General features: G+C 32.4%; 2 protein-coding genes across 2 annotated transcripts; both read left to right on the forward strand.

The window, feature by feature from the left end:
* The first annotated feature begins 7,324 nt into the window (after positions 1-7,324).
* Positions 7,325-9,861, forward strand: LOC144838322 (mannan-binding lectin serine protease 1-like). Its single transcript, XM_078693659.1, has 5 exons — positions 7,325-7,388; positions 7,829-8,026; positions 8,332-8,526; positions 8,724-9,098; positions 9,728-9,861. Exons 1-5 carry the CDS (start codon positions 7,325-7,327, stop codon positions 9,859-9,861), a joined length of 966 nt encoding a protein of 321 aa, XP_078549785.1.
* Positions 9,862-10,047: 186 nt separating this feature from the next.
* Positions 10,048-14,840, forward strand: LOC144838323 (E-selectin-like). Its single transcript, XM_078693660.1, has 6 exons — positions 10,048-10,196; positions 12,152-12,290; positions 12,666-12,929; positions 13,099-13,320; positions 14,287-14,460; positions 14,563-14,840. The coding sequence occupies exons 1-6, from the start codon at positions 10,125-10,127 to the stop codon at positions 14,751-14,753; spliced, it is 1,062 nt and encodes a 353-aa protein (XP_078549786.1). The 5' UTR covers positions 10,048-10,124; the 3' UTR covers positions 14,754-14,840.
* Positions 14,841-14,870: the final 30 nt, after the last annotated feature.

The following is a 14,870-nucleotide window of genomic DNA, read 5'->3' on the forward strand; positions in this document are numbered from 1 at the left end:
CATGTGTTTACCAACTGCAGTTACAGATTTTTTAATGTGGATAATTATTGTGACATGTGACATTAAAATGGTATATTCTACAACAAAAATGTTTAAGACTTAGTTGTTCACACATATTATAACCTACATATATTTTCAGTTTATTACGAAATCTATCTAATCAAATTCTGAATAAACTACTCTAAAACCTCAAAAAGAAGCCCCCCCCCCCTCCCCCTTGTAGTTTACAAAAAAAGTAATCCCATCTCAAATCAAGCCCACTGATAGTATGGATTTCTTTCCGAGATATACTGTAGGCCTACTTGAATGTCAAAGGAATAGAAATATATGATCGTGTATAATATCAATATTAATTACCTTACAACCTTTAATTATCTCAACAATCAAGTCTCATATATTTACTTACAATTTATTATTATCCAAATGGTAGGCCTACTTTGATTGCATCTTGTATCTTTTTCTTGTCTGCTTTATTGACAAATATGTAAAATTGGTAATTGGTTTTGCTCTATTTTCTTTCTATTATATATTTGATGTGTTTGCTACATTATTGTATCTTTATTTACATTTGTAATAAATTCTCTAATTAATACATATTCATTTAGAACGTTCAATTTTCTTTTTGCTGATTCTTTATTCACATGGTATTCATTTTCTCTTAATGTGATGATGATGACAAAACAAAAACCAAATATTTCCAGTTCTCTCAATAATACGAACTCAGGCATATACAATATGCTAGAATTGAAATAAACATGTCTATATAAGACGATTACAGCCACCAACAACTACAGTATCTATGCTTAAAGACGCTATAGTACTGCTTACAATTTCTGGTCTGCCTTTTAGCAGCGGTTACACTATTTATAAAGTTAGACCAGTATTTTTTAACATATATACTAGCATGTGATCTTTATTTAACGACACTTTCATTACATTTCATACATAATATTGGAGTTTGATAGTTAAAAGTTTCCATGTGTTTAGATTTTCGTTACAAATTAATTGTTGTGCAAAAGCTTATGTGCAACTTTGTTTAGACCATACACCTTGGTTATGTCATGTTTCCCAATTTAGCTCTTTTATGTCAAAGCAAATTTCCCATTTGTTTTCTCATAGTTATAATCAGTAAAACATTTGTGGAAATGCATTGGCAATGATAATGTTTTTATTACAACAGTTACTTTACCAAATAGATGCCCAACGTTTCAACCCATTTACCCTGTTATACGATATAACAAAAATGTCTAGAAACTTGACTGGTTCTTTTACCCATTGAATTTCGAATGGTTTTCTTTACTTGAACTAATCACTGCAAATTTGCAAAACGAAAATAGGCTACTTCATCTAGACAAGATTTTACAATAATTGTGTCATCTGCTAACTGTAGGCCTACACTGTTTATTTCTTGGAACATATTTGTATTCACTACTTTTACTTTTATACCGTTACACTTATCATTGTTTCTAATGCTTATGGCCATTAATTCAACAGCTAAAAAATAATAGTACATCCTTGTCTGGGGGACATAGCACTTCCCCATTCTGGACAGAAATTTCCTTATTTTGGACAAATCGGATTTCTGTATATTGGACAGCATCGCTATTTTGGACACGGTATAGCGCCACCTATCGCTTTTGTCGTTATTCTGGACAAAATTTCCACATTCTGAACCGTAATTTCCCCATTTTGGACAAAATTCAAACTCAACAGTTTTTTTCAGAAATAATATATGTGGTTTACCGCAAACAAATTGATAAACTGTTCTTCCGACGAAAACATTTACAAATAGTATCAGCAATGCATCATTATGTTCCAAGCATACTTTACTAAAGGCTGTAACCATGGAGCTATACATTTATAGCTCCATGCTGTTACTAACGCTAATAACTGTGTATAAGGCATGAGCATGGAGCTATAAAATTAACTAATTTTTTATAGCTCCATGACAAGAGTATGATTAAGTTTATATTAAGGTAAACTTTCACGGATATAAACTTTAATCCGTCTAACATCCGGGCATTTGTACTAAATACAAACAACCAGGACATGTGGAGGTCATTTAAGTTTTTACTTACTTAGGAAAAAGAACACTAGACTCGAAATATCTAATATCATCCTATTTTATAACTGTCGTATTTGAAGAGTGGAGCTATGTTAGCCGTGCTATTAGTGTCTTATTGTTTATTGTCAACGTTTCCATGTTGGGGTAAGTTAAATAGAGTAGGCCTATGAGTACGATTTAAGATACGCATTATATTAAGGTGGATACAAAATTGTTGAGGCCGCACTACTCGGATATTTGTAATTGTTATCAGCATAAGTTTCAGTGAAATCGCTGATGATTTGAATAGATCTCTCCCCCTTGTTTCATATAATGTGAATGAAAATTATGAAAATCATATACTAGGCTAGTATAGTTCACTGACATTATTGGTTATGGTGACGTAAACGTTTTTGTAAATTGGAAAAAATTGCAATACGCATAATTAACCCGAACAATGCTCATTATGAACGTTTTTTTATTTAAATTGGATAGTCTTAATTTATGTGATATTTATAAAATCTGTAGATTAAAATTGTATAAAATATTCCAATCACATATTATACGGTACTGATTTTTTCCCCTTTTCAAAGATATTTAAAATAAATTAAACTTTGTTTTGCATTTATAAGTACAAAAAGAACTAAACTGAATGACAGAATATACCGTAATCGTATCATTAATATAGATGTATCATAATTTGATGTGACAGTCAATAATTTTTTCCGTATACTAAGAACGCTCCTCCTCTTATCAGTTCTTGTTTTATACAATTTTCAAACATGATTGATAACATTCATCATATTTTTTGTTTGTTTTCCTTGTTCTTTTACATCAATAATTGTTTTAATTATATCATATTAAATGATTCATGACGAATTTGCATGGTCCAAGGTCGACATAAAATAGTAAAGCAGTACCACTTATTTGACTTAATCTTTATCTAATATCGTAAGTATATTGATGACGTCACAATATGACCTACTTAATTTTTTAAATACTAATATTTATTTTATTTTTGTTTATGAAAGTTTGGAGAAAATGTTCTCAGAGAGGCCATAGTCACATTAATTTATTAATTAAACCGGGCCTAGCTCTTACCCAATTTTACAACAGAAAAAACAATTTAAATATGTACAGTTTTGTTACAGATTTGCTATTTCATATTTAGACAAAGGAAAAAAACAATAGCATTATATGTTACGTTTTGATTTAATTTAAGCTCAAGATTGCATTAGAGACGAAGTAGCTTTATTGGCCACAGGACGAGGCTGTGCAGCACAGCAATGTGAGGAGACTAGAACATGCGACAACGCTCGTAGAGAGTGCGTATGTGACGGTATATGTGGACGGACATGTATATTAACTCGTAAGCAAATTTGTAAAATATATTAATTTAATTTGTTTAAATTCATAAACTAGACTTAGTCATTTTTAGCATTAACCTATATTTCTCGATCATCATCGATTCTTTAGGTTTATATATTTGTGCGGTTTTTGAAATTCCTTATTTACACCGTCAGTAAGTGATTTTTGAACCGGACCTCTTCAATGATGAAGAAGATTTTTAGTGGTTGGACATCGCTTTTGACTTTATCTATCTGCTTAACCACTTGAGTTGGTTCTTCCTGTAAAAGTGGAGAAACGTCAACATGCGGGCGTCCTGAAGATTAAGTGTATTATGTTAGGCTTAACTACAACCGCATTTTTCAAACGATTTGTTGATGCCATGGTAATGACTTCCAAAATATAATATGGCCTTTTATTAGATATTCAATAACATTAAAAGATGAGGGGATAGGTTGACACACAATACATTCTATTATTTTACCTATCATCTATAAGATGAAAATGTTTTGCGTAATTTTCCATTAAAATGGCACTGCTGTCTACTACTGAAAATTTAGACCTTAAGTTACATTTAGCCTAAAAATCATGACGATTAATTTGCTATAAGAAGCTCAAACGTCTAAACAATATTTCAGTACGACTGCAATTATAGGTTATATTGATAGGTTATAAAAATGTGTTGACAATGCAATTATCCATGCACTAAAATGATAATATTTGATCTAACCTACTTTTAAATATATTTCTCCTTAAAACTTACCTTACGAGTCCTCTAAAAGGGCTGTTTTTGTAATACGCTGTATAGCTTTCAGGGATCAGTTAATGCAGACTACCGAATATTTTGTGGAGAACTTTGTTATTAATAATTCTAAAAAACAGACCCCACACCACCCGATATTCCATTTCCTAGACTATTTTTATCCGAACTGCATTTGCAGGCCCCTCAATAATATGCAGTTATTAATTATTATTATTTCTTTTTTTTTTTGTCTTATGTGGAATCATCCCACTTTTATTTCCATCATGTAACTTTTCATATAAATATAGTAATTTATACATAGATTTTCTAACATTGTATTTTTGTTATCATATGTTTACATAAACGATTTTGTCGTATTTCTCTATCTATTATCGTTATTTACCATAATTTTCTCTTATAATTTATACATATCGTCTTTTAATGTATTTCCAAAACCTGTTAGTTCTTATACATATTTTATTTATATATTTCTTTATATACGTACATATATTCTTTATAGTGTACTTTAACACGATTTATGTTTAATAATCTAAAAACAAATTTTAAAAATCTAAAAGCATTCATAAATACACATTTAACTACTTTATACATAAACATCATATATAAAATGCAAATTTACTGTTTAACTTTATCATTTTGCAATTATATATTCATTTATTATCTTACTTAGTACTTTGATACTCACAGCATTGACATTTTTCTACATCTGGCCTATATGCAACTCTACAAAACACAACAGACACAGAAACATTCATTTTAAACGGTCCTGTGTATATGCATGGACTCCTTATTGTTTGTAATAAGTATATCATTTGCATTAATGTCACATGTTGATTTTAAAATACATTTCCATTCTTGTGGAATGGCTTTCAATATACAAGAATATTGCTAATCCAATTTGTGTAGATCTTAACCCTCTTTCTATCTCTCGCAGGCTTAAACATATTATTATTATTATTTATTACAGCACTTAAAAACCCTGATCTAATCCAGTTACAGTTATATAGGCCTAACGGCTTCTTTTTAATACATATAAGATATAAAACACAACAGACACAGACACATTAATTTTAAACGGCCCTTTGTATATGCATGGACCTATACAGTAAATCAGATAATTATAGGTCCTTGGTATTTGTAGTCACACATCTATCATACATAATTTTTATTTTTTTTAAAATGTCTTAACATTTTTTTTCTAATGTGGCTATTACCCATTTTCATTTATCAAATGCTTTTTGTAATAGACCAGAAACTTCTTAACCCATATTTTCTTCCAATGGCTGTTTACCAAATAAGGATTCCCACATAACCTGTGCCGTTGGTGTAATATATTTAGCATCTATTATGAGTCATAATAAAGACCTTATTGTTTGTAATAAGGATATCATTTACATTAATGTCACATGTTGATTTTAAAATACATTTCCTTTCTTGTGGAATGGCTTTCAATATACAAGAATATTCCCTAATCCAATTTTGTGTACATCTTAACCCTCTTTCTATCTCTATCGCAGGCTTAAACATATTATTATTTATTACATTTTATTTTTAAAACCCCATAATGATTGATTAATAATATCATCATACGGTAGCCTATATTGGTTTCTTATTTAATATATTATTACAAGCATTAGCTACTAAGATAGAATTAATAACCGAGAGATTACACGAAACTCTTGATATATTTTGAGGTTAATGATATTGGGCCTATTTTAGTCGCGTGCAACGCTCTATAGCTCACTATGTCGGTCGGTAAACACTAACTCAAATTTGAGCACGCGACTGCAGCCATGTATATGGCCTTTTTTCTATATACAATGTTGGTAAATATTTCCATTTGGCGTCATCGAAACTTGGAAAGATATTACCTGAGATCTGAAATCTACCATTTTTAGATCACCTTGACTGTAATTGGCGCACATGGTTTTTCTTTCTATTTTTCTCAAATTAATTTGTCCACCTCTTTTATTACTTTTTCTGGTACTATTAGAATGCTGGAATTGTATATAATTTTTGAGAACGCTAATGTTTTTACAATAGTAATTCTTTTTTAGGGTATTTTCTAATGCATCAACTTTTTCTTTTCAATTCTTTTGATAACAATATTCCTTATCATGTCCAACATAGATACCTAATATCCAAATTGGTGTGGATGTCCAAGAAATGTTACCATGTGTGTCCTTACAGTCTATTAAACTGCCAAGCCAATGAGCATTTGTTTTATTTAATTTTAATCCAGAAACCTCTCTAAACTTTTCAATAATGCTTATGCTGTTATCTAACTATTTACGTCCTTTAGAAAACAAGACCAACAGCCATAAGTCGCGTGCTCTCAGAAAAAATGAACTTTCAAAAAGTAATGTACTTTAAAACTTTTCTGTACATCAAAACAGTTCAAAAAGTACAGAAAAGCGATAAAACGCATAGTGATACCGGACCGACAGACCGACAGACAGACCGACAGACCGACCGACCGACATAGTGAACTATAGAGTAAAAATACAGTGTCATCTGCTAGCTGTGCAATCTTATATCTTTTAAAATGCCATTGCCTGCAGGAACAATCAGGCCTTTGACCATATCACATGTTCTTATTTTTGTAGCTAGGACTTCAGCTACTGAAATAAACGGTAGAGCATGACAAGGGACATCCTTGTCTAATACCTTGATGCATGACAACACTTTCTGATTGCCAACCATCCCTATTTGTGAATATACAATTTGTATTGTTATACAGTGCTTTTACCCAGTTCACAAATGACATACCTAAATTGAATTTATTTAAGGTTTCTAAAAAAAATTAAGGTAATAGGTTCAGAGTAAACAGATCCGAAGGATCAAGGGTAAACTCCAAGTAACCGTATCGGACCTTTTTTCCATTAAGTTTTTTTAGTTTATCCTCTTCAAATTTTAGTAGGTCTGTTTATCCGATCCTATACACATCACTTGTGTTTTATCTTGATTTATTTTTAATCCAGAAATATTGGCAACATTTTCAAGAACTTTCATAGTGCCCAAAATAGACTCTTTAGAACTATCGAGAATGACAACTGTATCGTCGGCATATTGCGTTAGTTTAATTTCTTGACTATTAATTGTAACACCTTTAATTGTTGGATTGTGGCGAATATGAGAAGACAATATTTCGGCACACAATATAAATAAGTATGGTAAGAGAGGGCATCCTTGTCGGAGACCTCTTGATAATTGACAATGTCTTATGTTTATACCGTTAGTTATTAGTTGCACTCTGTCTTTCCTATCATTGACATAAATTCGATGTGATCGGCGGGTATACTTTTGTTAATGTAATGCATAGATCGACTGGAATTTGGTCTGCTTTTAAAAACACGGGCTTCACACCTCCTTGTTGTTTGCCTACCGGCTTTGTTTACTCCGTTGCTCATAGCACCCGCGGCGGGAGTTTTCGGTTAGTATGTAGCCATTCTGCTACGTTTGATTTTACACTTTAAACTTGAGTATATTATCGTAATATACCAATCGACAAACGTCGGTTTGTTTGTAAATCAGTATTACTTACTTGATTCTCGTTTTACAGTGTAATATGGTGTAAAAATAACTATTTTTACTCGGAGCTTAATTTGGCCTGTCACCTTGGTTTGCTGGCCAGAGCGCCCTAATAATAATTATCATTATTTCTTGTAACACAGAAAGAACTGAGTATTGTAAAGAGTTCAACTCATCTGGTATCTTAAAAGTTGAAGTAGCGCCTTTACCTATTCGGTTTGGAGCAACAGCTACTTTTTCATGTTCCACTGGCTACATGCTATCAGATGAAGGTGACGAAGTCCGTATTTGCCGAGGAGACCGACAATGGACCGGAACTTCTCCGGTTTGCATTAAAGCTGGTAAGATAATAGCATATCAGTACTAAAATGAAAGCGCAAGCATTAAATTCTATTTTTATTTTCATTTCATTTCATTTTTAATATTATTATGTAGTCGAATTAGTAGTATATTATTACATTATTATTACTACTTTAAAGAGGTTGTCCTACTAAAAATATGTTTTTTAAATCACTTTATTTGATCAATTATTTTGAATCCTGTTTGAATGTATCCATCTGGTAGTGGAATCTTTAATCTTTTTAAATTAATGGTAATTGTGTTTATCATAGATAATCATTAGTGTAACGTAACCTTGTTTCCATAGTCATATGCGAAGAACTTTTCGATGACAATGACAATGGGGTGTTTGTTGATGTGGAACCTTCCACACGGACTGTCGGAGCTACTGCAACGTACTTTTGTCGTGACGGTTACCGTTTGTTTAACCAAACTCTTATGGAAAGAACATGCCAACCAGACGGAATGTGGTCTGGAGACGTTCCATCTTGTACCCGCATAGGTATAATACCTCACGGATAATACAATAACTATCAAACTTAGTGCGTGGTAGTGGAATACTGTAGGCCTTTATCTAACACATTATTTATTAATGGATTTGTTTATTATTATGCTTACATTATAATTTATTATAATTCTTACAATTTAGCTAAAACGGAATGTATTGTATAATATAACATAGTTTACATACAATTTCAGATGATTACGTGTGTGGTAGACCTATATTTCAGGATTACAGGATAGTTGGTGGTGATCTGGTTCGAAGAGGAGCTGTCCCATGGGCAGTGTCTTTCACACAATCACCATTTAATGACCACTTTTGTGGTGGTGCATTAATTGATGAAAGATGGGTTCTGACTGCAGGACATTGTGTTTATGCATACGTAACAGATGCTAGTGGACTTACTGTTCGATTAGGAAAGCATAACAGAGAAATAATTGAATCACATGAACAATCGTTTGGAGTTGAGCGTGTATTTTTACATCCCGATTTTGATCTGGATGCACTTTATAATGATATTGCTTTGGTTCGACTTGACAGAGATGCTACTTTTACCGACAACGTTATACCAGGTAGGCATGAAACAATTATTATAGCCCATAGGCCTAGTGTCACTTTTTTAAGTAATTGTTTTTTTCTAAAAGTAATATCTTACTAACTCTTGTAAATACTTTGCATCTTGGTAGTCTAAATATTGCACATACATTATTCTAGGTTATGGGAGTTTTCGTTACTACATGTAGCGATTTCGAGTTAATATTTTATTTCTAAAACTACAATGTCAGGGTCATATCCGAGGAAAGAGTCGATTATGGAAGGGAGTGTGTAACGCCATGTCCTAATCCTACCCTTGTCAAAGGCTTTGGACTCAAGAAAACCTTCACCACGGGGTGATATGAGGTTTAGGGTGTACGGTAATGAACAAAGATTCCGTATTAGGTTGAATAAATTGCTGGTCATATCGTAAAAGATGTGCCATTGGGAATATTAATAAATCATGCAATTGTGGGTCTTAGATTTTGTGGGGATAGGAAATTATTATATTTAAAATATAGTAGAATACTACGTTTTAGGTAATTTTTTGGATGAGATGTTTTTGGTGTCCTAAACTTTTTTTCGATTTAATTAGCCGAAGTGGTCCTATGTATTCTTTGTACTTTATGCTATGCCTTTTATGAGTTATTTTTATGTTATATATTAGTATGTTTACCAGAGCCTGATTCAGCAGAGAGTCTAATTATACCGGATAATATTTTTACTGTTGTTGGATGGGGTAGACTTCGAGAAGGCGGTGAACTGTCAAGATTTTTGAAAAAGGTGCATTTTCAATGTTAATGTAAAGCATTCCACATTAACAGTTTATTATTAAACTCTTTTATGCTCTATGATTAGGGATTCTTCTATGCAGTTATCGAGTATAAATGACATTCTGTGTGTGCACAGAAATCTGTATTATTATTAGATTCATAGCTGTTCTAATGTCATAAAAGTAATTCTTACCACTTACTTCTTACACTATGTATATGGTTTAGGTTGAGTTACCTGTGGTTAGCCAGCGAACATGCCGTATAGCTCATACAGGCGATATCACCGACAACATGTTTTGCATGGGAGGTAATACAGGAGAAGATGCGTGTAATGGTGATAGTGGTGGTCCAGTTACATACCAGGTAAATTACGAAATATTTAGTCCAGTAAAGATAAGTCAAAAATAGGGTGAACCTAGAAGAAATTGCAACAGATTTTTATTTTATTTTGTCTAGTAAATATGGTTCAAATGAACATCAAATCTAAAGTTTACCAAATTCAGACATGGGAAGTGAGTTAATTAGCATAAATTCTAAATGGCCGCCATTTGCTATTTTGAAGCCCCATATCTCCTTAATGGTTGGATTTAGACCACCTAAGTGCATTACGAGAAGATATAAAAATGATATTAAACATTCTAATTAGCATAATTAATTAATTAGCGTACCAATGACGTCATATGGTAGTTGTGACGTCATATATTATGTTATAACTGTTTAAATGACATTATACTATGCGAATAATTTAAGAACTTAACATTCTCCTTGTTGAAATGAACATCATTTCCAAAGTTTACCAAAATCGGACGTCAGGAAGTGGCTTAATTAGCATCAAAACACCCTACTGATGTCTTTACATGACATTGGTGTGGTGATTTTCTCCATTGCATTAAAAAAACTTCAAATGGTCTTTCTTTCCATAGATATATATTTATATAGTAGGAATTAAACGCCGTAAGCTGGTGATATCATTACATTATTTTCTTACTAATTAGCAATAGGCCTATACCTAAAATCAACGGCATATTTGGATTTTTAATAATTTACACGAACAATTGTTGATTTAAAGACTAATACAATTTCAGATTGAATTGCCGTATTCCACCATGTCTCATTTACATCGATCAAAAAACATTGTTGACTAGTCTCCTCATGTGATGGAGTCTGGAGTTTGTCATAAGGCAATTCATAATAATTTTTTTTGTATTGAAATACCACCATTTTCGGCGTTTTTGACGCAACGGGCCTCTAAATTCTCCAGCTAATTGTATTTTATTGTTCATGATCAGGTGGTTTAGTAGGCCTAATGTTCATGATTTTCAGACAAATTTTTAAAGCTTTTATCATATGAAAATTGTCGGTAAAAATCTGTCAGTCATCTCATCTAAAAAAACACTGGAATGTTCTTCACAGAAATGTTTTTAAAACCGCTTCGAAATAAAGCTAATAATTATATAAGCACTAAGTATCAAAATTTTACTTTTTTTGTCAAAAGTCAATACGAATTTTTCGGGTGGCCGCTTACGGGAGGTAATTTACAATATTGAAATTTTTAGTGAAAAAAAAAGTGGCCGTGGCCGCTTAGGGTAGGTGCTAAATACACTAATTATATAGGAAGAACAAACGTGCTTTTGAAAGTGCGGCGTTATAGAAGGTGGCCGCTCACGGGAGGTGGCCGCTCACGGAGGTTCAACTGTATTATTATTAAATTATTATGCAACACAAAACTAATTAATTCTTTAATCTTACAAAAAAAAACGTTATTGTTGTTATTATTATTATCGGTATATTTTATTCAAAATTCACATACAAATTACATACATGGCAGCACATGGCTGAATTGCATATGTATTACACTTTAAAAACAATTTAAACTATAGTCACTATCAACAATACATAAATATATAAAAACGAATAAGTTAGACTGTTGTTTTTGTCGTCGTCGTGTATTAACACTTATTGGCGATTTTTTTTTATTATGTTTTTTTTTTTATTACAAGTTTGTAATACAAACACAATGTATACATAATGTGCTGTATCACAAACTAAAACACAATTTAGGTATTTTGGACTTCGTCCATTTTGTGGAAAAAAAATTCTTGTTGAAAATCCTTTGCTGTCTACGTGTGTCTGAATCCGTCATTGTCTATTTTTGTAACCATTTTGTGGCATGATCATGATCAAAATTGATGCATGTTCGATGATATCGTTAGCAAATCAGTACAGTACGTCCATGTGCTAACGATTGTTAAAGTTAGAATAGATAATATTAATGATAGTATAGATTACATAGAAACAATCAAGAAATGTTGTTACAGGACTATGAAACCGGTGAATGGAAGTTAGTTGGCCTTGTTAGCTGGGGAGTTGGATGTGCTCGAGATGGAATTCCAGGGGTTTATGTACGAATATATCGACATCATGAATGGTTGCAATCAATCAAGCAAATGTTTTTTGGTAAGAACGTTATAGAAAGCTTTAGACTATTCAATGTTTTACTTTATTGATGAATATTGAATCGACGCCAAATTCTGTCCGATTTTTTGATGTGATAATATCGGGTAAATTACATCAACTAAATTGCATCGACTAAATTGCATCGACTAATTGCCCAACGCTCACGACAATTGAAAACTATGACGGTGGAGTACATGTGATGATTTCATCATGTCAAAAATAGAATCGTCAAAAACTTGTGTAGCGGCGTTCCATACGCGTACATAATAATGAAGGACAATTGAACATAGACACGGAATTGCCTATTCAAGTAATAACAATTCTTGTAATTAATTTAGCTTGTCACCATTAAGAGTCCGTTTTCTATCTTTTTAGAAACAACGACACTGGCTCCAGTAACTTCCACAATGCCTGAAGTACCAAGAAGTTGTATAATACCGAACCTCGACAATGGTTCATTTTACGAGTTTAATCAGACAAGCACAATTCCACTTTATCCTGGTACCTTAATTGATCACGGTTATCATATAGAGCTTGTATGTGATCCTGATCACGTGTTGGGAGATGGTTTAGGAGAAATAGTTCGAGAAAGTGTATGTGTGGATGGAGATTGGTCGCGCTCACCATTCCCTAATTGTGGTAAGTAAATAGATTGAATCAAGGACTACTTCATAAGAAATAACATAATACAAAATAAGTGGTATGTTTAATTGTATTTGATTGTAGGCACTGTGCGTTTTAATTCACTCCATAGTAAATTGATGGCATTTACACAACACACAATTGTATATTTTTCCTTTTCATATAGTACTTATTGACAGAGAAATAAGCTGCAGTAGACCTAATGAGGTAAACGACGTCGTCATTCTACTAATAGGGGATGTCCCACTTACCGCATCACAACAGCACGTCTTTCAGGAAGGATACGAGCTTCAAATAGTATGTGCTAATGAAACGCAATTGCATCTTACAACTGAAAATAAGCGAATCTGTACCGAGGGACAATGGTCAGGACAGGAACCGTTTTGTGGTAAGCAAATATTGCTATTTTGATAGGAAGAGTGAGATAATCTAAATTTGGATTTTTTACCCTATTTTACCCTTATTTTTTTGGTTTGTAGTCTCAATCTTTCAAATACTATACTGACCATACACTCAACATACAAAACAGTTGTTTAATATTCATAAATGTGTTAAAATTTAGTTTGAGAAAAAAGACACTATTTATATTACACTATGAGTACACTAATCTGTACAGGCTGTAGCTGCAACAAAAATTGTATCATCCCACCAAATTATTACAAAATAGTGTAAACGGAAAACCCGAGTCATAAATATAAAAAGCATGAACAGGACTACTTTACAATACTATATACTGATACAAAATCATACTAATATATAAACACAGCCTTAGACTAAACATCTGTGAGAATGAAATGAATACAATTTACGATTTTAGACTATTTAGATTTCAACAATTTGTTTTGTATGAGCACAGGCACAAACACAACGTCAGAAACTTTGCATTAAACTATTAATTTAGATAAATAGTATATGATCAATTGAAGCCCTATAGTATTTCAGGTCTTTCTCTAACTATTCGTTGACGTGGTATGATGAATCAAGATCAAATAAGAAATACCACATTCATTCGCATTGTTGAATCAAATGGTTTATTAGAATAGATTTCATTTATCTGTTAATTCTTTGCAAACAGCAGTTTCGAACGTCGATAATGGTTGTTTAGGGTCCAAAAACTAATTTCTAATAACTAACTTTTTTTGCAATTAGATTCCAAAAAAGGGTATTTTTTGTCTAAATCCAGCAGAATTCAAGTTATGTGCTTAGTACTTGATAGTCAAACTAGTGACTTCATTATCACCCATTGCCTTTCGTAAGACAACATTACCATCTTAGGTATATCTTAATATACTTAAGTATTCTTTTGAGTAAAAGTAAATGATTATTTGTGTCGACGTTCTGTTTCTATTTACAGCTATCACGTGTCCTGTTCTAGATTCTCCAATAAATGGCGTTATTCTTACTCAGGGATTTTTATACAACGACGTCATAGAGTTTGATTGTAACACTGGATACAACCTTCAAGGCAGTAGACAGAGAACCTGTCAACAAGATGGACAGTGGTCTGGAGAACTAACTACTTGTAACCGTGAGTATGGCCTCTAAATAGACTACTTGTGTAGAAAAACCAAAGGATACAGAATGTGAATGTACAGTAATGTTACCATGACTTTCTGGTTACTTTTAACAGCTGTTATGTGTCCAGTACTTGATCCTCCAATGCATGGCGTTATTGTTACTCAGGGATCTTCATATAATGACGTCATAGAGTTTGATTGTAACACAGGATACAACCTTCAAGGCAGTAGACAGAGAACTTGTCAACAAGATGGACAGTGGTCTGGAGAACTAACTACTTGTAACCGTGAGTATGACTTCTAAACAGACTACCTCTATAGAACAACTAAATGATAAAAAGTGTGAATCTTCAGTTACTGTGTACTGTTATCACGTTTTCTGTATAATTTACAGCTGTCACGTGTCCAGTACTTAATCCTC

This window comes from Antedon bifida, chromosome 3, assembly GCF_963402885.1.
Source record: "Antedon bifida chromosome 3, ecAntBifi1.1, whole genome shotgun sequence".
Classification (NCBI taxonomy): domain Eukaryota; kingdom Metazoa; phylum Echinodermata; class Crinoidea; order Comatulida; family Antedonidae; genus Antedon; species Antedon bifida.

Excerpts from the sequence above, each read along its gene's own strand:
- LOC144838323 (XM_078693660.1), top strand. The coding sequence starts at position 10,125 with ATGTTTTGCATGGGAGGTAATACAGGAGAAGATGCGTGTAATGGTGAT. Across the intron at positions 12,291-12,665 it reads AATCAAGCAAATGTTTTTTG|AAACAACGACACTGGCTCCA; the intron begins GTAAGAACGTTA and ends CTATCTTTTTAG. Across the intron at positions 12,930-13,098 it reads CTCACCATTCCCTAATTGTG|TACTTATTGACAGAGAAATA; the intron begins GTAAGTAAATAG and ends CTTTTCATATAG.
- LOC144838322 (XM_078693659.1), top strand. The coding sequence starts at position 7,325 with ATGGTAAGAGAGGGCATCCTTGTCGGAGACCTCTTGATAATTGACAAT. Across the intron at positions 8,027-8,331 it reads TCCGGTTTGCATTAAAGCTG|TCATATGCGAAGAACTTTTC; the intron begins GTAAGATAATAG and ends TTGTTTCCATAG. Across the intron at positions 9,099-9,727 it reads TACCGACAACGTTATACCAG|TATGTTTACCAGAGCCTGAT; the intron begins GTAGGCATGAAA and ends GTTATATATTAG.